Source organism: Lampris incognitus, chromosome 11 (assembly GCF_029633865.1).
Source record: "Lampris incognitus isolate fLamInc1 chromosome 11, fLamInc1.hap2, whole genome shotgun sequence".
NCBI classification, from domain to species: domain Eukaryota; kingdom Metazoa; phylum Chordata; class Actinopteri; order Lampriformes; family Lampridae; genus Lampris; species Lampris incognitus.
In genome coordinates, this window is record NC_079221.1 from 33,283,923 (window position 1) to 33,310,285 (window position 26,363).

General features: G+C 41.2%; 1 protein-coding gene across 1 annotated transcript in view; it reads left to right on the forward strand.

Annotated features, from left to right (window-relative positions):
* The window catches only part of pth2ra (parathyroid hormone 2 receptor a), a 104,226-nt gene extending 81,611 nt beyond the window's left edge, over positions 1–22,615 (forward strand). Inside the window, exons 9-10 of the mRNA XM_056289757.1 lie at positions 1,009–1,050; positions 22,194–22,615. Of these exons, the coding sequence (XP_056145732.1) occupies positions 1,009–1,050; positions 22,194–22,595 (444 nt within the window). The 3' untranslated portion in view covers positions 22,596–22,615. The remainder of the gene's footprint in view (positions 1–1,008; positions 1,051–22,193) is intronic.
* The last annotated feature ends 3,748 nt before the right edge of the window (positions 22,616–26,363 follow it).

Here is a 26,363-nt window from a genome sequence, read left to right on the forward strand (position 1 = left end):
TGATCTTCACATCCTATAGGAGCTGTGTGGACGACATCCCCAGCGCCACCTCATCTGCAACAAGATTTTTAGCGAGTCTTATCATATGTTCGATGATATCCAATCAACCCTGATAAGTTAGCAACCATCATATTGGCTAAGACTGGATCTATAAAAACTTCTCACACTTCTCGATAATTTCTGCCAACCATTGAAACCAAGCAAGACTCATATTGGGAGTTCCTCTCAGATGGGCTCAAAAGGCTTTTTCAGGGGAAATCAACCCCAGCTCTACTGGGTTCCCACTCTTACTTCCATTTCATAGGACAACATTAATTCATTCAGCATCCCTTTTGCCCAACAAGTTCAATTTCGGGTGCCAGGGCCTATTTCACAGACTTTCAAACATGTATTAGCACATGTACAAATCCGAACCTTCCGATCTTCCAATCACCGAGGATTTTCAGAGCAAAACATCTGTTTTTCACTTTCAATCTCTGTCTTTCCCATCAGGATTCAGGAACACAAGGTTACAATTGAAGCAGCCTAAGAGAGACATAATGATTTCCCCCCCCTCATTTAACAGACACAGTGTGAAAAAAAAAATCAAAAAAACAATTGTTGCCCAACAGTTCTCTGAGTCCTGCCTCTCTTAGCTTATGGAGAATAGAGAAATATAAAACCGACATTAATTAACTTGCAATATGACTGATTGTTATCTACTAATTTCTGGATACAACAGCAATATAATAGGCTATGCAGAATACGAACAAAATAGATTTACATTACAAATTGGTCACAACAGTAAAAATGTAAAATCGTTAAGATTTTAAATGTTTACTGCTATGTAAGCAGTATCAGATAACCACTGTTATAATGAAATGTATGAATGATGAATGAAATTGTAATGTGCAGAGAGGTGGTGTTTGATACATTTTAACAAATTTCATAACTATGCTTGATAACTATGTTAACGGTGCTTGATTTATTGGCTTGCTCTCAATTTCTGTATTCATTTCTTCTCTCCAGGGCTTCTTTGTATCTATCATATACTGCTACTGCAATGGAGAGGTGAGTGGATAATGTTCAGAAGTAAATGGACCAAATATCATGAATTCATTTAGAGTACAGACTAAGAAAATATAAAACTACATTAAAAAAAAAATTTCAACCCTCTGAAGAATAGATTTAACTTAATTTTTAACATACACAAGTATACACATGGGTACTTAATTACACAGAGATGTTGATTTTGTTGTATTTGCAAATAAAAAAAAAAGATGCACAAGTTAGAGTGTGCAGATGAGGTTAGAAAAAAAATCTATTTTCCTCATCCTGCCACACTACTACCACTACCTTTGGCTGCTCCCGTTAGGGGTCACCACAGCGGCTCGCTCATCTGTTTCCTTCTCCTCCTGTCCAGCCACCTGCATATCTTCCCTCACCACACCCATAAACCTCCTCTTTCGCCTTCCTCTTTTCCTCTTCCCTGGCAGCTCCATCCTTCTCCCAATATACCTAGCATCTCTTCTCCGCACATGTCCAAACCATCTTAATTTTGCCTCTCTTGCTTTGTCTCCAAACTGTCCAACCTGAGCTGTCCCTCTAATATACTCATTCCTAATCAAGTCGTTCTTCATCACATCCAATGAAAATCTTAGCATCTTCAACTCTGCCACCTCCAGCTCTGCCTCCTGTCTTTTCGTCAGTGCCACTGTCTAAGGTTTAGTTGAAAAGATCAGTGTCCGTTTGTCTAGATGGACTTGGATCCAGCCTCAGTTGTCCTATAGGGGGAGAGTCTTGATTGTTAATCTCTTGATTGCCTTGATGTTCTGGCACCGGTTTACAGTTTTAGAACCTCAAGACACGCTCATAAGAGAAGTACAGAAGAGGCTAGTGAACTTCTTCTGGGGAGGCTTTCAGTGGACCAAATCTGTTGTATTGTTCCTACCAGTGTAAAGCATCCTACACACTGTGCGATTTTAGCAATCCTATAAGTTTATTGCAAGCCACACTGTGCGATATGGATCTAATAAACTTGGGTACGACCTCAAGTTCGATGTATGTAGACTGTACGATAACACTTACTGAATCGCAGGCTACAACTTAAGTCCATAAGAATGTCATCAGCGTGCATCCCACATCAATCTATGCTGCTGGTAGTGCAACATCACACCAAGCAGGAATTGAGTCCTTTCAGTAGTCGCCGCAGCTCATTTTGCTAGTTTTGTTGCTCATTTTGTTGAATCCATCGTATTTGGGTCAAAGATGTTAACAGTCTGTTTGTTTGTGTGTAGCGCCAGCAAAGATTCTTCGTCGCGTTGATCAGTGCGTCATTTCGTGCTGCATTTCTATTGGTTGGTTAGTAGACGTAGGTCATAGCAGCAATCACATTGTGAGATGGTTATCCTAAATTTCTCACACTATCAAGACTTTTGTCCCAGGTTATCTTTGGTTGCAAGACCGTAATATCGGCCATCTTTGAACCTGTCTCACAGTGCGACGTAGGACCACCATTTTGGAGCTACGACCAAAGATAGCCACTTTTAGTCCTCTTTCATCTGAGATGGCCCAAATTCGCATAGTGTATACCAGCCTTTAGAAGGTGTCTAGGGCCTGATTGAGCTCTCTAGTCATATCACAGTTTTTCAACTAATGTATCATAAACAACAGCATTGGAGTGAAAGAGCATCTGTGTTGCTTCGTAGGATTATGAACCTGAATCTATAACCTGCTGATACACTGCAGGATGCTCAGCTCCATCACCGTATGGAGAACCCTCACAAGAGCTGTGTCAGATCAGGAGGAAAATGCATTTTGACCCAAGAGACTGGTTTTAAATCTCTTTGTCAAATGGAAAGGTTGTTGGAGGACATGGTCGGCACACGTCCTTGTTTCTTCAGAGAGGCACTAGGGGCAGAGTCTGGAAAGGATCAGCCAGTTATGCGGCCTGGTTTTCCATCTTTGTCCATCCGTGCTGCAGTGGAGGAGCAGTAAATGGGGCCCTTCTGTCTTTTAAAACACCATAACTACAGGACTTCGGCCTTGTATGCAGTCACTGTAAAAGGTTCTCAACAGAATATCACTAGCCAGTGTACAGGAGTTGAGGTGGTTGGGTGTGTCGACACCAGGTTCATCTCCCAAAGGCAGCTGGAGTTCCCTGTACAAACTCCCCATAGAGAAACGCACTGCAGATCTACAGTGGAGGGTGGTACATGGGGCTGTGGCTATAAACAGACATGTGGCATATATAGATTCAAGAGCAGGGAGTCACTGTTTTTTCTGTAATGACGAAGAAACTTTACAGCACTTATCCAAAGACTAGCTTGGTCTAGTCAGAAAGGCACAAACTGAGGAAGCCTCTTGGATGAGAGGCAAAATGTCTTCACAGATATATAACAAGTCCAGTTGCACTTGATTCAACTCCTTTGGATAACCATGACCTGGATGAATGAGAACATTCACAGACATGTTTACAGCACTTGTGGCTCAGCTGTCCTAGATTGAACCCTCTTTTCTCTGTGCTGCAGTGGTGGTTCAGAGGTTTTGGAAGACAGGCGGTTTGTCTTTGGTCCTAGGTAAATGGCAGCACAGTGCAGACATGTCAAGTAAATTTTATTTGTATAGCCCAATATCACAAATTTGCCTCAAGGGGCTTGACAATAACACAACCTTGGTTAACTATCTGATGGGTCAGACAGAAACGAGCATTCAGCTTAGTAGAGAGAACAAAATGAAAGGCACAAGGTCCACAGATGCTACACTCATGTTCAGGGGTCTAGTGGCTGCTCGGCTGAAAATTTATATATTGTGGGAGTGCAGGAATGAGGAGACGGAGAGATTGAGTCAAGTCAATTCCGTTTATCTGCCACACAAAACAGCACCGATACAGCTCAATCTCTAGTGGCAACCAGCTAACCGCTAGGCTGCTGCAAACATGTCTCCCCCCAGAAACTCTAAGCAGTGCCTACGTCAGCACTCTGAATGTCTGCCTTAAAGGAGCAGCAGCCCCTGATGAATCTACCCTCATTTGTGTATCACCACAATGTTACATATTACAAAATGATTTCAAACTTGGAAGAATTTGTTTCTGTTTAGGAACATGGAGATGTTCTGCGCATTGTAGCAAACCAATTACTTGTTCTTAACTTCTGAAAAAAGGAAGTTCTGTGTCTTTGTTACGTTCCCCGTTGAAGGTCCAGGGGATGAGGGGAAGTAAAGAAAAAAAAGTGTCCTGGGGGAATAAGAAAGGTGGGAGGCGGAACCAGGTGCAAAAACAAATAGATTTATTGACAAAACTAACCCTATATACAATAAGAAAAGGCAACTGAAGATGCTGGCCCTTAACTATCCAGGCTTAGATAACAAAGCAACCTCAGATCAAACCAAAATGAAGGAAACAAGAACACTAACATAGTTTTCACCCTCCTTCTCAAGGAGTATAGAGTACTGACACAAGAGCTTGCTCTCTGGTTGACAACAATGGCCCACTGGCCGTCTCTCTCTCACTCTCTGGCTGCCAACAATGGTCCACTGGCACTGTTGTGTGTCTCTCCCCAACGTACATACCCAGCTGATGAGGAATTGGGGTCATCTGGGCTCTATCAGCAGTTCCACAGGAGGCAGGGCATTACCTGGAGAGGGAAAATTACAGACGCGCGGCACTAGGGCCGTAACACCCCCTCCCATAAGTACAAACCCTAGGTTTGTATACGAGAGGGTAATCACATACACAACACACGGCATTGGGGCCGTAACACCCCCTCTTATAAATACTGTAACGGTGCGGCTGGCCGTTACCGCAGAACTAGCCGGCATCCTACATTCCGGATCAGAATAAACTAGATGGACAACAATATTGACAAACAAGTGTTTATTAGCGCACACGATTCACACACACACTCCGACAGTCAACGTCACTCCACAATATAAGGACAGCATCGCAACGCGATCGTTCCCCCGTCTGCAAGACATAAACATAAACGCAAATGTAATATTACTTGGCGTTCAGATCAGCCGGCTGAATGTTAAGAAATTATGGACTGTTTTGCCATATCACATGAACTCATCATGTACTCACTGTTGCAGTTGACAGTCTCCCGGTTTTGGATGGGGAGAGAACCCGACAGAAAGTCAGAGCGGACATTTGAATTGTGGAGGGCGTGACGTCATAATTGAGATGGGGTTAAGTGTCTAGGATTAGAGGGGTGTTTGGGGCTATGATAGATATTTATGGTGTTGTGTAATGAATTGAGTAATTGTCTTTTGATAGAGTTGTTTATTGTAAGATGTTAGATGTATTTAATGATATTTAAACAGAGAAAGTATATTTTTGTAGTTGATTGATTTGAGTAAAGTGCAATGGACTGGACCAGGGAATGAAATGCCGGGCCAGGTTTGGGTTATGGGAGATTGGTCTGAGGTGAGCAGGGGTCAACACCTGTCTATAGGCCAGGAACTTTGAATGCCAGGATTGAGTGTTATCTTTTGAGTTTAATTATTGAAGGTAAATTGCAGTTTAAAGTGTAGTTAGGAACTGAGATTATAGTGGGAGTTTTTTTTTTCTCCCTCTCCTGACCGGCAAAACTTGATACCATAACCAAGACAATAAATCCATCTTGCCATTTATAATAACACTGCCTCCAGTGCGTCACTGTTCGGCCAGCTTGGCTACAAATACAAACCATAGGTTTGTATTTTTAAGAGGGTAATTGCATTCAAAAAAATTACACCATTGCTAATTACTTACTTCTCGTAAGTATGGATGGGGATAACATTTGCCGTTTTTCAAATTCACACACCTTGCATGGTAACCGGGCAGGCATTTTACCTACGGGATAAAGCATCAGCCACCACATTGAAATCCGGCACAAAAAAAGGAGCTGACAATGTTACAGCCCTGTACCAAAAGTGCCCAACGCATCAACCGTTGGTTGTGGTTGTACATCCGAGTTAAAAGGACAAGTGGATTATGGTCGGTATACACAGTCACCGGAAGTGAGCTAGAACCAACATACACTTCAAAATGCTGCAGAGCAAGTAGCATGGCTAGAGTTTCTTTCTCAATAGTGGAGTAGTTGAGCTGATGCTGTTTGAACTTTGTAGAGAAGAAACACACTGGGTGAGGTAAACCGCCCACATCATCCTGCAGCAATACTGCTCCAGCCCCAGAGGCGCTGGCGTCAACTTCCAACTTGAAGGGCAGGGAGAAGTTAGGAGCAGCTAGAACAGGGGCACTGCAAAGGAGAGACTTTGCAGCTTCGAAGGAGTGCTGACACTCAGTCGTCCACACAAAAGGAACAGCCAGGCTACACAAAGCGGTGAGGGGGGCAACTACCACCGAAAAGTTCCTGCAAAAACACCGGTAGTAGCCAGTCATGCCTAGAAAACAGCGGAGTTCACGTCTGGTGGTGGGAACTGGGTAGTTTAATACTGCAGTGATTTTTGCATCTACCGGTTGGACTTGCCCATAACCCACCTGCTTACCCAGGTAAGTAACAGTGGCTTTGCCAAACTCACACTTGGAGAGATTGAGTGTTAGGTTTGCATCCTTGAGCCTTTTAACACCGTTTTCAGGCTAGACACATGGTCTGTCCAATTATTTGAATACACGACTACATCATCGAGGTACATGTTGCAATGGGGGACATCACCCAACACCCTGTGCATCAAACGCTGAAACATAGCAGGAGCGTTTTTCAAGCCAAACGCCATTACAGTATATTGCATGAAGTGGTCAGGGGTCACAAAAGCTGAGATCTCTGATGCTCTGGGGGTTAATGGTACTTGCCAATATCCTTTTAGGAGAACTAGCTTTGTGATAACAGTAGCAGGGCTGATATTATCAATACAATCTTCCATGCGGGGCAAAGGAAAAGAGTCCAGCACCGTAACTGCATTCACCTTCCAAAAGTCAGTGCAGAAATGGGGTGTCCCATCAGCTTTCAGAGCCAACAGACACGGGGAACTCCAAGGACTGTGACTAGACACAGTTAATCCATTTTTAATCAGATAATCAACTTCTGCTTTCATTACCTGGCGTTTATCAGTAGAACAATGGTAGGCATGCTGTTTGATGGGAACAGCACTACCAACGTCAATGTCATGCTGTAGGACACTAGTACGGGACGGCACATCACCAAACAAAGTGGGAAAGGTGTGAAATAGACTGAGGATGTCATTTCGCTGCTCCACAGGGAGGTACGACAGGTGGGAGTCAACACCAGATAGAAACTCAGAGTTGGTCAGCCTACCACTCTGTTGGCCACCAGAGGGCAGGTTGAGTCCATCATCCAGTAAGACACCCACACATACTAAGGAAGCAGACATTTCGGGACTCGCCTGTGTCGACCCAGGAGTATTCCTGGGAAAGTAAGGCTTAAGTATGTTGACATGACATAACCTTGTTTTCCTCCTACGCTCAGGAGTGAGAATAACAGTCTGTATCAGACACTTTTCTTTCCACCACATATGGACCTAGAAATCGTGCAGTGAGGGCAGATCCGGGCACCAGCAATAAGATGAGTACTTGGTCACCGGGACGGAACTGACGCGCCACTGCTTTATGGTCAAACCGCTTCTTCATGTTATCCTGGAAGGCGGAAAGGGCTTCTCTCGCCAGTAACGTTGCATTATGCAGTCGTGCTCTGCACTGGGAAACCAAATCCAACACAGACTGGGAGCATGAACTAGACATGAACTGCTCCTGTAACACCTTTAACGGACCACGCATATTATGGCCAAAAACGAGTTCAGCCGGACTAAACCCCAGAGACTCTTGTTTTGCGTCACGGATGGCAAAAAGCATGAACGGCAAACCTTCATCCCAATCTTTCCCTGTCTCATAACAGTACTTCTGCAACATGGACTTAAGAGTTTGGTGCCAGCGTTCTAGCACACTCTGTGACTCAGGATGGTACGCGCCACTCACTGTGTGTGATATGCTCAAAGACTGCAGTGTTTGTTTGAAGGTCTTAGATAGAAAGTTTGTGCCCTGATCGGTCTGTACAACACGTGGTAACCCAAAAGTGGTAAAGAACTTAGTTAGAGATCTACTAACGGCTGAAGCGGTAATACTCCTTAGTGGAACCGCTTCAGGAAACCGGGTCGAAACACACATTACAGTCAGTAGGAACTGGTTACCAGACTTAGTCCTGGGTAGGGGGCCAACACAGTCTACAATAACATGTTCAAAGGGGGGGGGGGCAACAGCTGGAACTGGATGCAAAGGGGCTGAGGGAATTTTTTGATTTCGCTTACCTGCAAGCTGGCACTTGTGACATGTTTTCCAAAAACGTGCAACGTCAGCTTTCAGTCCTGGCCAAAAGAAATGCTTTAAAACATGGTCGTAAGTCTTGGTTATACCCAGATGACCCGACCACAGGTGTTCATGCGCTAAGGTCAGCACATGTTGCCTATAGCCAGCTGGAACTACAAGCCGATGAACTGAACTCCAGTCTTCTCCCAAGTCATCTGCGACAGCCCCCCCCCCCGTGGAACCCACGTGCGCACCAGCAAACCATCATCTAGTGAGTATGAGCGGTTTCTTCTACACTTAGACACCTTTGTCAGACAAGGGTCACTCTTCTGGGCTTGGATGAATGCTTCCTGTGTTAGTGGCAGAGTCACATTTGGAGAAGCATCCATCTTTGCATTCTTGTGTGCTTTGGGCCCATCACTCGCTGACTCACCAACAGAGGACAACTTGTCCTCAGACAAGGATGAAACAAACACCGAATCAGCCAGATCAACCTCTTTTGGCTGTCTCTGGGCCTGAGCATAGTTAATGCACAGACACCAAACACGTCAGGATGTTTCTTTGCCAAGTCATCAGACTCCGTCACAGACAAGGGAACATCCATGACCTCAGGTGTGGGGTATACTTTCCCTCCTGCTATGTCGTTTCCCTTGATGAAATCAATGCCGCTGATTGGTAAAGAGGCGCGGACAGCTACGGGAAACAAACCACTAACGAGTTTCGATTTCACATGGATACGATGAAGTGGTGCAGGCACAAAACTCATTCCGATTCCTCTCACAACAGCGCTCGCATCACAGGCAGAGTCTTCAGTCAAAGGCAAGACAGCAGCGCGACTGAATGATTGGGAACCACCAGTATCTTTCAGGATAGTAATTGGACATTGATCTTCGGCTCTCCCGGTGAGCAATACAAACCCTTCAGAGCTGGCCCCTCTGCAAGGGGAGGTTGGTTAAGGGGGAACGTGGACATCGTTTTTAAATCAAACCCACCCCTTTTGGCTGTCTTGGGACAGCTGCCCACTGCTTCCGTTTCAAGGCCTCACAATCTGCAACCACATGTCCAGACCTATGACAAAAAAAAAAAAACCCACTGTTTCTCCACTCTAGGATTTGGAGGGGTACCGACACGCGAAGTTTGGGTAACATGCAGGTTAGGATTTCGTGAGTCGCCACCGCCGGGGGAGGAAATATTACGCGGCACAAAAACGCTCTTATGTGTTAGCGTGAACTCGTCCGCCAACACTGCTGCCTGATGCAGAGTGGACACTTTTTGTTCATTCAAATAAGTGACAATGCGGTCAGGCACACAGTTTTGAAAATCCTCCAACACTATCAGCTCTTTTAAGGACGCCAAGTCGTGGGCCTTGCAAGCCGAACACCATTGCTCAAAGAGAAGGCTTTTTCCCCATGCAAAGTCAGTATACATCTGATTTTGGCTTTTCCTGAGGCCTCTGAAACGTTGCCTCTGGCACCAACTCATATGCCCGCAGAATAGCACTTTTGAGTTTTTCATAAACAATGCTATCTGTGGCAGGAAATGAGGCGCAAGCTTCTAGAGCTTTCCCAGTTAGTTTACACTGCAGCAATATAGCCCACACAGCCTGCGGCCAGCTCAAAGCTGCGGTTATGTGCTCAAACGCACCGAAGTAGGTTTCAACTTCGGCCTCACAGAACACAGGGACCAACGTGATGTTTTTGCTCACATCAAAAGTGCCGGTAGAGCTTGGTGTCGGCAAGTCCCTCGTAACAGCAGAGCCAGATCCTAACTGCAGCTCTAACTGTCGCATATTGACGGCCGTCTCTGCCTCCAACTTCCTCAACTCCAACTCCCTACGAAGCTGAAGTTCCCTTTCCTCTTTTTCCAACTGGAGACGAGCAAGACAGACTTTTAACTGCACATCCAGTTTAGAACCAGGAGTGGACTCTTATGGAGAAAGGTTCAAAGGGTGGTAGGGTAATCGGTTTGTTCTCCGTCACACCACAGGAACCCGGAGTAAAACTAACCGGTATTTGCTCAGCCGGCTCTTCTGCCGGAGAATCAGAGCGACTCTCAGCCAAGAACAATGCGGCTTCACTACGAGGGACCGGTAAGCTAAGAACCCCTCCAAAAATTAGCGCATCTATAAGCGCCGCTTTCAGGTCCCTTTTGGAAAGAGAACCTGAGATGGAGATGCCATAATGCACCGCAATATCACACAGCTCTTTTTTCCTACAATCATCCAGCTGAGCTAATGTAGAATTAGCTGTAAATGCACGCAAATCAAACGTAGCTATAGTTGAGAACACCACAACACCACATACAGGCCTCAGCTACAGCCACTCAACCTCACACTTTCAAAAAGTCACATCCACCAGTGGCAAGTTACGGCAAGCTGAAAATAAACGTATGATTAGCCTAACAAACAAACTTCCCCCGTTCCTACCTGGTTTAAGCTTCACCTATCTGTCTTCTCGGAGCGTGCCGGGCTCGGGGCGGCTTTAAAGGCTGAACTTCGGTGGCCTGAGCCCCGAAAAGCCTACCCCCGCCAGGGAGCGTTGTCCCCACCCAGGATTACTCCTAAAACAAGAAAGGCAAAATAACAAAAGAGTGTCTGATGGAAGGACTGATCACAGCCAGCCGGACACTCCCCTATTCTAACCAGGGAAGCTGTCTGAGACACCAACCGAATTAATATTCACCGCGCCCGCCACCAGAGACAAGCTGCACACATCAACAATTAACACACACCAGGAATCCACCTCCTTACTGTCTTATTCAAAAAAAGTATCCCGGACAAGCCCCCAATTGTTACATTCCCTGTTAAAAGGTCCAGGGGATGAGGGGAAGTAAAGAAAATAAAAGTGTCCAAGGGGAATAAGAAAGGTGGGAGGCGGAACCAGGTGCAAAAACAAATAGATTTATTGACAAAACTAACCCTATATACAATAAGAAAAGGCAACTGAAGATGCTGGCCCTTAACTATCCAGGCTTAGATAACAAAACAACCTCAGATCAAACCAAAACGAAAGAAACAAGAACACTAACATAGTTTTCACCCTCCTTCTCAAGGAGTATAGAGTACTGACACAAGAGCTTGCTCTCTGGTTGACAACAATGGCCCACTGGCCGTCTCTCTCTCACTCTCTGGCTGCCAACAATGGTCCACTGGCACTGTTGTGTGTCTCTCCCCAAGGTATATACCCAGCTGATGAGGAATTGGGGTCACCTGGGCTCAATCAGCAGTTCCACAGGAGGCAGGGCATTACCTGGAGAGGGAAAATTACAGACACGCGGCACTAGGGCCGTAACAGTCTTCATTGTTTTTTTTCTGTGTATGGGGGGGTTGTTGTTCAATATGTATGGGAGTATCTGTGTTAATGCTACCGTTGTGTTTTTTTTTAATGTAAATGAAAAATCGGACCATTAAAGAACTGGTTAAACAAGGGTCTCTCTCACTCTCTCTCTCATTGAATTGGCTGGATTGTGATCAAAATGCTATGGTAGTGTATGTATGGCATTGGTTGAGTTCAGAGTTAGTTGCACTCTTCACTTTTGGTGTTTGTTGAATCACCAGAAGCATTCAGACTGTAGAGTCATTTTCTTTTAGAACTGGAAGCTACAAATTGGGCACTGGCTAGCACGGTTGCTAGGCAGTGGACAACACGGGCACAGAGCCAGCTCACATGCACAAAAGAAAAAGCAGAGAATGATGCCCTGAAGATCAACTCAACTATAGTCTCTCCCAATGTGTGTGTGTGTGTGGGGGGGTATGCTCAAGGCAAATGTGTGCAGAATCATTGGCAGTCCAGGTATGGTGAGGTTATACACACATTAATACAATCAAATATAGTGTTGGCTAACAAAGAATGTCTTATCTAAGCAAAAGGAGGGGGGGCGCCCCCCCCCCGTCACACACACTTAATATGCATGTCAGTCTGTGTGTCTGTTGGCAGACTTGGGGTTTCAGCTTGTATTTTATTCTGCTATGGTAGAGATGAAATATGAATATGAAGATATGGAAGCTATAGGCAACTCCTCTGTTAATTTTGACTAGATTCATGTTTTTGATTTTAACTATTCAGAGTCCAGTAGAAATGTATAAATAGCTCCTGTTAGTTCAACTTACGTTGTTTACACACCAAAATCGGTCACATGGGTGAAAATATCATATTCCTCTTGTTGTGCCAACTGAATATGAGAATATCACTCATAACCATTCAATTTTACATTGCATGCTAAAATTCCTTTTGTCTTCTATGGACGGCACAATGGCTGTGTGGTTAGCACTGTTGCTTCACAGCAAGAAAGTCCTGGGTTTGTACCCCAGGCTGTCCCAGGTCCTTTCTGTGTGGAGTTGGCATGTCCCTGTGCCTGCATGGGTTTCTACCGGGTGCTCTGGTTACCTCCCACCATCAAAGACATGTATGTTGGGTTAACACTCCTGTCTGTGCCCCTGACAAGGGCAATAGGGAAGAACAACTGAAACTGGGCACTGCACTACGGCAGCCCACTGATCCTAGCTACACGGATAGAATGGGTTAACATGCAGAAGCTGAATCTTCCCAAGGGAATTACATTTCTTATCTCATCTCTTCTATGTGTTCAGAGCAGTGTTGGGTGAGAGGTTTGTTGATGACATGGTCTCCTGATCTTTGTCACAGTGTGTCATAAACTCCAGCTTGGTTAAGCTTCGTTCTCCTTGATGGCAGTAGAACCATTTGGTTGTGTTGCACCAGGCCTCCTACAGTGGTCTCTGACCTCAGGGGTCAAATAAACAGGAAAGAGGGGAAAATGCCTGGCCTGGGGATTAATGCAGACATCCAGTTCACCACATTACATATCCCTTTCCCCCTACAGTTAATTTCATGGTCTTGTGAAGCCTTGTGTCATTTCTTCTTTTCTTTAGTTTGACACTAGGGTCTTATCATTCATCATTCAGTTTGACACTAGGGTCTTATCATTCAGCAGGTTGCAAGTGATTTGAGAGCCGGCTAGGTTTAAATCTAGTGCAGATGTGAAGTCAAGTAGTTAAATTGTCAGATTGATTTTATTTCGAACATGCTAAAATAACAAATAAAATACACAGGCAGGAATACAAGAACAAATGGAAATAATAGTACATTTATTTTGCAAACTCTCTGTAACAACACAAGTAATAACTGGACCATATTTGAAAAGGGTGTAGGATGAAGTAAAGAACTTTTCTGGTCCTACCCCTTTCTTATGCTTTATCAATCAAATCAAACCAAAACTTTCAAGACAAAACAAAAGTGGAAAAAAAGAAAAGAAATGCCAATGCATAGAGATCAAAATAAACAAAACAGTACAAGTCAAACAAGGAACCTTACACATCATGTATCAAGTCATATTATTCCAGTCCACCTCTTTGTTCATCCATCCTACATCTATTCAGTATTTTATTTTTCAAGAATTCAAACTTACTTATTGATGTACACATCTTAATTTCTTTTTTACAGTTGTTCCATAGATTGACTCCTTTGATGGATATACAATGAAGTTTTGCATTTGTCCTCACCGGTTGTTTTTTTTAATATACATATTCCTCTGAGATCGTGTTTACTTTCCCTCCTTTGGAACAACTTTTGAACACTATTTGATAACTGCTGATTTTTTACTCTGTACATGTTTTGAAGTCAACCAAATCCTTACGTTTTAGTGCTTTCAGTTTGATAAAGAGTGGGTTTGTAGGCTCTCTGCAAGTGGTTTTGTTTACAATTCTTACGGCTCTTTTTTGAAGGATGAAAATTGGATCTGTGTTTGTTTTGTATATGTGTTCCCCCACACTTCCACACAGTAGGTGATGTATGGAAGTATGAAGGAGCAGTACAAGGTGTATAGTGCTGGTTGATGCAGGAGATCTTTGGCTTTATATAGCATTGCAATTGACTTTGATATTTTTGTTTTTATATACTTTATATGTGGTTTCCAATATAATTTATTGTCTATTATTACTCCAAGAAATTTGATTTCCGACACTTTTTCAATTTCTACATCATTTATCGTGAGCTTCTTGTTTGAGTTTGTTGACCGATTCCCAAATATTATGAATTTCGTTTTGCTTAGATTTAGTGTTAGTTTATTTGAATCAAACCAACTCTTTAGTTTCTTCAATTCATTTCCTACTGTATTTCCAAGTTTTCCCCATTGCAAAGTAGGTTTGTGTCATCTGCAAATAAAACTATTTTTAGTGCTTTTGAAATCTCACATATATTATTAATGTACAAAATAAACAACAATGGCCCCAACACTGAGCCTTGAGGAACTCCACACTTAACCATCATTAATTGTGATTTGTAATTATTAATTTGCACATATTGGTTCCTATTATTTAGGTAACCGGATAGCCAAGAAAGAGCCACTCCTATGATTCCATATTTTTGTAGTTGTATTAATAAATAAGTCATGGTCAACTGTATCAAATGCTTTTTTTTTTTAGATGTAAGCATACTCCTACAGCATATTCTTTCTTTTCTATAGCAGTTAAAATCAATGAGTGCAGATGATGTAGTCCGATTGGTTCTAAATCCATATTGTTGTTCACATAGTACATTATGTTTTGTGATAAAGTCATCCAACCTCGAATAGAATATTTTTCTAGTATTTCAGAGAATTGTGAAAGCAAAGAAACAGGTCTGTAATTCGAGAGTGTGTGTCTATCTCCAGCCTTGTATATGGGTATGACTTTAGCTGTTTTCATTTTACACGGAAACACCAGTTTTCAGAGATTGATTGCATATATATATATATATACATATATACATATATATATATATATACATATATATACATATATACATATACATACATACATATATATATATATATATATATATATATATATGTACATATGTGTGTGTGTAAGAGGTTTCACCACACACTCAATCATATCTTTAACTAGTGACATTTCAATACCATTGCAGTCTGTTGACTTCTTACTCTTAAATCTTCCAACAAATCTTTCAACAAAGTCAGTAATTTCTTTTTCATCTGTTCCCTTTAAAAACAAAGATTCTTTTAGCTGTACATCTTTACTTGCCATGTCATTTCTACAGCCAGTGCTTGCAATCTCCCCAGCCAAACCAGGACCAACACCAAAAAATAAAAAAATCATTGAATTCATTAACAATTAAGGCCATATCATTGATAGTTTTATCATTTTTGGTTAGGAAGCAATTTGGGTATCCAGTTTTACCCTTATTTTTAATAATATCACTCAATACCATCCATGTATTTTTTATGTTGTTTTTATTGTCCTCTAGTAATCCCTTCTGCTGTTTCTCATAATTTTTGTCTGTTTTAATACGTCTTGTATTTGTGTTTCAATTGTTTTGTCCTTGTCTTTAAAAAGTATTTATATAATATTTTTTTTCTTCTTGTGAGTTTAATAATCCCTTAGTTAACCATGGCTTTTCAGTATTTTTTGTTTTACTACTTTCTTAAAGAGGACAGTTTTTTTCATAAAGAGCCATTGTTATTGACAAAAATGTGTCATAGGCTTCGTCTACATCTTCCACATATACTTCATTCCAGTCTTGTACCATCAGATAATTTTTAAAAGAATTGTCCCTTCTGTTTTTTGTCTAATTATTTTGTGTGTTGTAACATCCTTATTTGCCCCTGTACAGCTCTGAATGACTGCAAATATTGGCAGATGGTCACTTGTGTCATTTATTATTAACCCACTTATTACTTTCCTATCAATGACATTAGTGAATACATTATCAATTAGTTTAGCACTGTGAGTTGTTAGTCTGGTTGGGCGTGTGATTGAGGGATACAGGCTCATACTGTACATTGAATTAATGAATTCTGTAGTGGTATTGTGTTCAAGTGGGTTTAACAAATCAATATTGAAGTCCCCACAAACAAAAACCATTTTCTTATTATTTATATTTTCATACGTCTCCAATAACGTTTCCCTAAATGTATCAATACATGATCCTGGAGTTCTGTATACACAGCTTATTAGTATGTTTTTTCATTTCTCTAGTTCTGTTTCTATGGTAATACATTCCATGATATTGTCTACTACTTGTGACATACTATTGATTGACTAAAACTATAATTGTAAATCTATGTATAAATCAACTCCTCCACCCTTTTTTTTATTCCTATTCATAGAATACATCTCATATCCCTCAATATTGACCATGGCAGTTTGTTCCTCATTAAGCCAAGTCTCAGAGATTGTTATTGCAGTGAATTGGTTCTTCAGCTGTCTTAAACAGTGTTGGATCTTTGAAAGGTTTGAATTCAGGCTCCTACTATTGAAATGTATAATTGATATTACTCCATTCATTTTTGAATTTCTGTTAAACCGTTCCTCAGTATAGTATTCACAATGGTTGTTTGTTGATATAGAAATTGTTCTCAGGATCAATATCATGTCCTTTATGTTCAGTGAATTCAAAGGCTTTTAGTCCAACAGTTTCATATTTTGAGATCAGGATTTGTTGATTAATATCTCCAGTTGGAGATGAATGACATGTGTCAATGAGGCTTGTCATGGTCTGTAATTGTCATGAGTGTCAGAATTATTACCTTTGCTGTTCTCCAAGGGTCGTCATCTCTGATACTTGTCCAGCTCTGCAGTGTCCTTGATGGCTGTCTTTTAGCTTCCTCTGGAGATCCATTCAGTTTTATGAACACTTTACAGTTTGTTGTCCATGATGATTGAATCCCGTTTTGCTTCTTCAAGATGCGTGCTTGTCTGGCGATGTCCGCGTTTTTCTTCGTCAACATGTTTAGTCAGGGGATTTCTCATAGTATAGATTATCATACTGACAGCTTGGTCTATAACATTGCGACCGTCTCCCTACCCTGCTGTGTTGCTCCCAAGCTCTCCTCTCTTAAATGTGTGAATCACAATAATCTAATAATCATTCCTACCACTGGTGGTGGTGAAATGTGCCACAAAGTACCTAATAATCTGCAGAACCAAATATCTAATATTATCAAAAAAGTGATCACATATCGTTCAAAGCATTGGTCGTCAAAATTGTCAACAAGTTGTCCAATTCCAATTAATATTTCACCTATTGGTAGCTTTAAAGTTCTGCCTACTACTGATCACCTCCACAAGATGCTTAAATTTGGTTTCATAAATATTAGATCACTGTCTACCAAAGCCTTACTAATAAATTATCTGATTCTTGAACATAGTTTCAATATAATTGGGTTATGTGAAACATGGCTGAAACCAAATGTTTTCCTTCCCTTAAATGAAGCTTCCCCACCCAACTATGTTTATGCCCATGTAGCTTGGGCAAATAAACAAGGTGGGGGTGTTGCCTTAATATCTAAATCTATTTTCAATCTGACTTCCTGACTTCAATCTAAATTCCAATCCTTTGGGGCTCTTGTTCTTGATCCATCTCCCTCAGCCATGAATTGATTCAGCTCAGTCTAAATTGAGATACTCTATCAACCTCCTGGCTGTTACTCACTATTTCTTGAAGAATTTGTCTAAGGTCTTGTTACTCATTCTGATGAGATTCTAATGCTTGATTTCAATATTCATCTGAAGAAGGCTGCTGATCCTCTAAGTAAAGCCTTTCTGACACTAGTTGTTAATTTTGGGTTCGCTCAGTTTGTTCAAGAATTGACTCATTGCAGTGGTAACACCCTTGATTTGGTTTTATCTAAAGGGATAGCTGTTTCTGAGCCGAATGTCTTGCCAACCACATTTTCTGTGTCAGATCATTTTCTCATAAAGCATTATTGGCCTGACCAGTTAATGTAGTATATAATGTATATATGTATATAATAGCCACTTGCCATATTGGTCCCTCCACTGTAGCTGCATTTGGCCAGCAGCTGCATGAAGTATTGGCTCTTTTTACTGTAGTGACTGACCCTGCTTGAAAATTCACTAGTTACTTAAATGTGGCCTTTTCTACTCCTCGATTCAGTTGCACCTCTCATTACCAGAGCTAGGCTACAAAGAGGCCTACACCCTGGTTTACCGAGGAGACACATGCTTTTAAGCAGGCCTGCAGGAGACGAACGTAAATGGCGAAAATCAAAATTGGAAGTTTTTTTACCTATCGTGGCATGAGTGTTTATTGAGATACAAGGGTGCTTTATCTGTTGGAAGCAGCGTATCTCTCTCACTTAATATTAATATACATAACCCCACATTTCTCTTTGACACTGTATCTAAATTTACTAAAAGTTGCAGTCTATAAGCTGCTTGCCATTCACAACCCACAAGTTTCTAGACTTTTTCTGCAATAAGGTTGATAAGATCATAAACAAAATTAGTTCTTCAACTCCAGCTACTCCTGCAGATCCTGTTTTACCAAATTTATATCTATACAATGAGTCACTGATAGTCCCTGTTATTACAGCTTTTGAGACTCTCTCTCTTGATACTTTGACTACGCTCGTGTCAGTTTCTAAACCAACTACTTGCCTACTTGACCCCTTACAAGCAAAACGTTTTAAAGACCCCTGGCCTTTCCTGGGACCCACAATGCTAGATATTAATTTATCACTTACTACTGGCGCTGTTCCCAGCAGTTTTAAAACAGCTGTGGTTAAAGTTCTACTTAAAAAAAAAAACACTTCGATCCAGGGTCTCTTAATAATTATTGACCAGTCTCTAATCTTCATTCTTTTCTAAAGTACTAGAGAGAGTTGTTTATCAACAACTTTTGACCCATGTAGGAGAAAACCATCTATATGAACCTTTTTAATCAGCTTTAAGGGCCTGTCACTCCACTGAAACTACTCTTACCAGAATGGCGAACGATCTTTTACTAGCTATGGACTCTGATTTCACTTCCATGCTTCTACTACTGGACTTCAGTGCAACCTTTGACACCACTGATCACTGTATACTATTAGACAGATTAAACTGTAATTTTGGCATTTCTGGCTTAGCTCTCTCTTGTCTTAAGTCCTACTTAATTATTATTTGAGTGTTAGAAAAGCGCTATATAAGTTTAATTTACTATTATTATTACTTATCTGGACGAACACACTGTGTCTGCTATAGTAATATTACATCAACATTCTGACATCAAATATGGTGTACCTCAGTGCTCAGTTCTTGGCCCTCTACTTTAGATTTCACCTTTTGGCCAAATTATACGCAGTTATGGAATACATTTCCATTGCTATGCTGATGATACTCAGCTGTATGTGCCTATAAGGGCTGATGATCATACTCCAATGACTAATTTAGAGGCCTGCTTGGCTGCTGTGAAAATTGGATATCACTAAACTTTCTGCTTTTAAATTCGGATAAAACCGAGATGTTGGCCATTGGCCTTGCTAGACACAGACACCAAGTTGATCAAGTAATGAGAACAATTGACAACTCTGATTTCACAAAATGTGGCAGCCAAAAATCTTGGCGTTACGTTTGATCCCAGCCTTTCATTTGATAAGCACATTAAAGAAATCACCAAGACTGCCTTTTTTTTCCACGTACATAGCATAGCTAAAATTCAGTCTTTCCTGTCCATGGCTGATGCAGAGACTCTAATACATGCATTTGTTTCATCCAGACTTGATTACTGTAATGTTCTGTTGTCAGGTCTGCCACATGCTAGTACTAAAAGCTAAAATCCTAACTAAATCTAGGAAATTTGACCATATTACACCAATTCTTGCCTCCCTTCATTGGCTTCCTATCCATGTTATATCAGACTTCAAGGTGCTTCTGCTGACTTATAAAATCCTAAATGGGCTTGCCCCATCTTAAGCGTTTGGACACTGCTTGGCATCCTCCTCATCGTATTCTTCATATATTTTATAATTCCATTATAATTCTGTTATCCTCTTTCAATCGTTGTATTCTGTAAATTGTGTAAACACAACAGCCATTGCACATCTGTCCTTCTTGGGAGAGAGATCCCTCCTCTGTTGCTCTCCCTGAGATTTCTTCTCATTTTTTCTCCCTGTTAAAGGTTTTTTTTTAGGGAGTTGTTCCTTATCTGATGTGAGGGTCTAAGGATAGGAAGTTGTGTTGCTGTAAAGCCCCTTGAGGCAAATTTGTAATTTGTGATATTGGGCAATACAAATAAAAATTACTTGACGTGACTCTCTTGTCTTAGGTTTCAATGACATGACAACCTCATGAATAAAGGCCAAATACTTTTATGGCGTTTTACTTATCTACATTGTTCAAATGTTCCTTTTTTCCCTTTTATTTTTTTAAACTGTATCTCTTCTCCCCTCTCCCACCATTTATCCATTCTTCCTCCATAGGGACTTCCTAAACGTATCATTTCATTGTCCAACACATCTTCCTCTCCTGCCTTCTGTTCCAACAAAGTATCCAGCTGTTATTTATTCAACACCTTCCTCGCCCCTTCTCTGACCCTCATAATTACACTACAGGGAGACTTGTTGGAGAGAGCTGTGTCATTGATGACAGGAAAAAATAAGTTGTATTGACACCAGTTTAATTGGGATTTAGCTGTTACGGTGGCTGTATTGTAGATGTAAAATTTTAAACCATTATATAATCTGTTCTGATGAAGTCAGATATCAGTTCAACATGAAATCACTGCAGCACCAATGTGTCTTCAAAAAGAGAAAAACCTAAACATGCAATTTGTATGTAGATATTTGAGTTTTAACCAGCTTTGACACTAGGCTTGCAACGGTTTTCGGTTTAAACCGAACCGTACGGTCTGCCCTGTACGGTTCAATCCGCCCTTATGGACCGTGTGTTTTCGGTTTTGCAGTTAAAATGTGTGTGAATAGTTGACAGGTGTTTCTTACTGCCGGAGAATGGATTTTTCACTGTGTGCAGGCAGGCTGAGACAGCCTGCTGCAGAAAACCCCGCCCCACGAGTCAATATCCAATCACTGTTAGCCCCCCACCCCCCTTGTAACTGGAGCCAACAGTCGAGTTGAAAAGACGGCGGTAGTTCGCAGAAGCAGAAAAAAAAGTCATGGCGAGTGGAGGAGTAGAGAGAGAAAAGTTTGAAGAAGCACCGTCTTCATACAAATCTGGGGACGTTTCGGGTTTGCTGTTGAATACAACGATGAAGGAGACAAAACAGTGGACAGAAATAACACTGTGTGCTGCAAGCATTGCTTGACCAGTGTCCCGTACTACGCAAGTGGAAACACTTCCAATATGAGCCAGCATCTCCGCCGTCACCACCCAGATGTCTCGCTCTCTGGAAGCAGGACAGACGCACAGGTAACCGCACCAGTGAACAAAACAACCGTCTATCGGGGATGCTTTCCAACAAACCTATAGCGCCAACTCAGAGAAACACAAAACAATATCCCGTGCGTGGAGATGTGGGCTTTCGTCAGCTAATGCATACGCTCGATCCGCGCTACATTATTCCCTCCCGAACTTATTTCACCAACAATGTAATTCGATACCGAACCGAAACCGTGATCCAAAAACCGAGGTACGAACCGAAGGCTAACTGGACCGTTGCACCCCTATTTGGCTCTGGTGCAGTTAACTAGATTTGGTCAATTCAGATAGTGTCAGGAAAGGTAGTGTCACAGTTGTCAGAAAAGTATTCTTAATTTTTTGTTTGTATCCTCTGAAATTTTACTATCTAACCTCAGATCTGTAGTTTACATTACCATAAAAAGTTTTCTGTGACCTAAAAGGAAAAATCCTCTATCAGAGCCAAATTTCCAGTTAAATTAGTCAAAAGTTTTGAGGTTTTGTATTGTTAAAATTCACTTATAAAACATTTGAAAATGCTTTTCTTCCCTTGTAATTAATTGAAGCAGGCCATTTTCTAGAGGTTCACCGATTTGAGTCACAGGACTTGTCCGTGTAAGCCTGGTTTAGACTGGAGGACAAAGAAGGGTTGCTTGTATCAAAATCCTAGATACTGCCATTACAAATCAGGATTTGTATGAATTTAAGTAACTCTCATCTTGTTATAAATTAGTCCTCTGAAAAACTAAAATGATCACTTCAAGTTTAAGTTAGGGTCCCTCTCATTTTTTTCCCTCCTTTCAGGTCCAATCAGAAATAAAGAAAACATGGACTCGATGGAACCTGGCATTTGACTGGAAGGGCACGGTGGTCTGCGGTCACTTCCATTATGGTTCTGTCCTCACTGGTCTGAACAACAACAGCACCAGCAACCAATCCCATTTAGCAGGCGGTGGGGTAGCCACCCGCTCCACCACGCTCATCTCCAGCCGTGTCTACAGGAGCTCAGTCACAGCCATGGTCAACACACACCCCACCCTGCCTGGATATGTGATTTGTAACTCAGACCCCGACAGTCTCCACCCTTCCATACCAGAGGAACTGGAGGATAGTGGACCCAAGCAAGTGGATGACATTTCCCTCAAGGAAACTCTGCCTGTTCTCAACACCAGTACCACGGCAGAAGAGGATGAGGAAACACTGTAGAGGTTCTTATAGCACTAGGCTCGGAAGAAACTAATGGACAATATGCCATTAGTCATACTACGTCAGAGTCAAGCGTTGCTACAGTCACCACCCATGTTTCATTGAAGAGGATTTAATGGACTCTACAGGTTTCGGCCAAGTACATTTAACCTGTGGTCTCCTGCATCACCCTGTTTATACACTTGGATTTGGAAAAGGATACAAGCAAAACTTCACTGACTCTAAGGCACTTTAAAAACCTGTGTTTTTGGGGGTTTTTGTTTGTGCAATTAATGCAGAGCAAAATATAAAAAAATTGCGAAGATCAACAGTATCCTTTGTGTGGTAGACTTCATGGACAGAAAGAGATTGATTTTTGTAGGTGGGAAGAGAAAGTGGATGGATTTTATACTAAAAGCAGCTGTGCATTTCCTGTCAAAGGCATCACATATTGGGGGATGAAAAAACAGGGTGGCAAACTGGCATTGTGCAAAAAAAAAAAAACTTCCCATAGTAGGAAGTTCACAGGATAGTGTCCTATAGGAATATCCCTGTGCGGGTCACTAAGTCTGAGCCCCGAAATCGCTCTGATGTAGGGCATCAGTAAATGTTGTGAATCAAATACTCCAGCAGAGAAGGGGCAAAAGAAAAATAAATGTATGTCATTGAATGTGGAGGATAGATGTGGTAAACATCAGCTGTCATTGGAATAATCAAAAAAAAAAAGAGTAAGAAAAAAAAAAGCAACATGTTTACTGGACACACTGCAAAGCCTAAAATGTATTTCGATGTATGCCATTTTTCTGCTGCTCACAGGAAATGCTAAGCCCTACTGGAAGTTACCTCCCTGTTTACATGGATTGATCACAACACTAAACGACTACGGTGTCTGCCACATAACAAAACATTGACTACTTGAAAAGGTTAACTTCATTAGAGCACACTGTGGTCATTAAATCAAAAGGGGCAATTAAGAATTGTCATAAGATCACATAAATGTAGTCAAGTGTTTTTGGTGGATTTATGGACTTGAACGTGGATAGTTTTTGTGGCAGACAAAGAATGGAAAATGTTATACGAGATCAGCTCTGGACTTGGGCACTTGCAAACCATGAAGCAAATTTGATGAAAAATGTACTCCAATTCACCTAGTGGGAAAAAAACGGCAACTGTTTTGAATTACTTTTATGCTCACCTCTCAAGTATATGTAATATATAGATTGATTTCTAGACATTAGGCCTGGGCAGCTGAATCCCCCACTTGAGCCTTTTATATGTTCATACATATCAGTTAGATGTCGGTGCTCAACTGTGCTAAGCCTTCAGTCAGTAAATGAATGTATATGTTGCTGTCAAGAGTATGCAAACTGAATTTGTCTTGTGTGTACAAGTCTTCAAAAGGTCTTTCAAAAACACAAAGAAACGTATTCATTGTAAATAATCAATCACAAGTGTTGAATATAGAGGTCCTTACCATAAACAAAAAAAATATTCTGATGGGCTTCATAATTTTCAGTGTTTACTATAGGCAATGGGTGTACCCAGATAAAGAAAACTAATTATTTACAAGCTAAGAATTTATTAGCTAAAATCTAATCTTACAATGAAAACCCCCTATGAAGCCCTAATAATCCTTGACTACCAAAAAAGAACAACATTTATATAGCAGACAGCTTTCATTTTTAGATGTAAGAGATAAAAACCTGGGCTAACATCTCCTGAATATAGTAACTATTAGAGTTGCACTAGAGAGTTTGTGAACCCTTTAGAATTTTCTGTATCTCTGCATAAATTTTGACCTAAAATGTGATCAGATCTTCATCCAAGTCCTACAACTAGATAAAGAAAACCAAATTAAGCAAATAACACAACAAACATTGTACCTTTTCATTTATGTACTGAGCAAAATGACCCAAGAGTAATGTCTTTGTTGAAGAATGTGATTCTCTAGGATTATCAGTTCATTTAAAGGGGCAATTGGAGTCAGGTGTTTCAATCAATGGGATGACAATCGGATGTGAGTTTAGCCAGCCCTTCGCTATTGAGAGAACATAAACTTGGGTCTCCATTATCCAAGTCTGGTCTTCATTACAGAGGCTTGTAGAAGTTCCCCATGCTTTGATCACAGGAGTTCTTTGGGACCTTGGAAAAAAGTTGCCGATGCTCACCAGGCTGGAAAAGGTTACAAAACTATTTCTACAGCATTTGGGCTCCACCAATCCTCTGTCAGGTAAATGTGTAAAAATGGAAGAAATTCGACACCATTGTTACTCTCCCCAGGAGTGGTCGTCCAACAAAAATCCCTCCAACGCCAAGGTGTATAATATTCCAGGAAGTCACAAAGAAACCAGGGTAACATTTAAGGCTCTACAGGCCTCTCTTGCATTGACTAAGGTCAGTGTTCATGAGTCCACTATCAGGCAAATGCTGAACAAGAACAGCACATGGCAGGATAGCAAGGAAGAAGTCACTGCTCTCCTGGAAGAACATTGCTGTCCATCTAAAGCAGGGGTGGGCAATCTTATCCAGAAAGGGCAAGTGTGGGTGAAGGTTTTCTTTTTCTTTTTCCAACTACGTAGTTACACACCTGATCCCACTAATCAACCAGCAGTCTTTGCTGAGGAACTTGATTAGGAGACACAGGTGTGCAATTGCTTGGAACAAAAACCTTCACCCACACTGGCCCTTTCTAGATAAGACTGCCCCCCCCCCGATCTAAAGTTTGCTATTGCTGAAGACCACATGGATTAGACAGAAGGCTATGGAATGCTCTGCGAACAGTTGAGTACAAAATAGAAGTTTTTTTGTTGAAATGAGGTGTTATTTTTGGTGAAAACCAAACACTCATCCCAACCGTGAAGCACAGTGGTAGCAGTATAATGGTTTTGGGCTACTTTGTTGCCTCTGGATCAGGACGGGTGCCATCATTGACAAAACTAGGAATTCTGGAATGTACCAGTAAATTCTACAAGAGAATGTCAAGGTGTCAGTCTGTGAACTGAAGCTCAACAGGAAGTGGATCATGTAACAAGGCAATGACCCTAAACCCACAAGTCAGTCTACCAATGAATGGTCAAACCAGAAGAAATGTAATGTTTTGAATCCAAGTCCAGACCTTAAACCAAATGTTTAGGTAACTGTTGATCAGTCATGCACATTGGCATGGAGGAATTTTGGCCCATTCTTCCTTACAAAATTGCTTCAACTTAGTGATGTTGGTGGGTTTCCTTGCATTGAACTGCTCTCTTCACATCCTTCCCCAACATTTTTATTGAGTTGAGTTATTATTGTTCAAGCAGGTCACACCAGCTACTAAAGGCAAGGTTCACGTACATTTTCCAACAAAGACATTTACTTTTAGATAGTTTTGCTCAATGAATAAATGGAAAAAGTCTAATTTTCTGTTATTTATTTGGGTTCTCCATCTACTTTAGTTTTAGAACTTAGATGATCTCTTCACAATGTAGGTCAAAACTGCAGAAAATTTAAAAGGGTTCAAAGTTTATAGTGCTACTGTATATATAATGAAGAATTTCTGCATTATCCTGGCAAATGTCTAAACCACCAGGGGGAAAAAAAGAAGCTATTTTTATAGTAAGCTGCTATATGAATGACCTAGAACTGTAAAATAACTATGCAGGGATCAGGCACACACAAAAGCATGCATATGTACAAGCACTGTGATGCATGCACACGTGCACAATGTGAAAGACATGAATATGCTTTTTTGTTTCACCAGATAGTTGTAAAATATTTGCATCTATATTAGCATTTTCTAAACAACTGCAC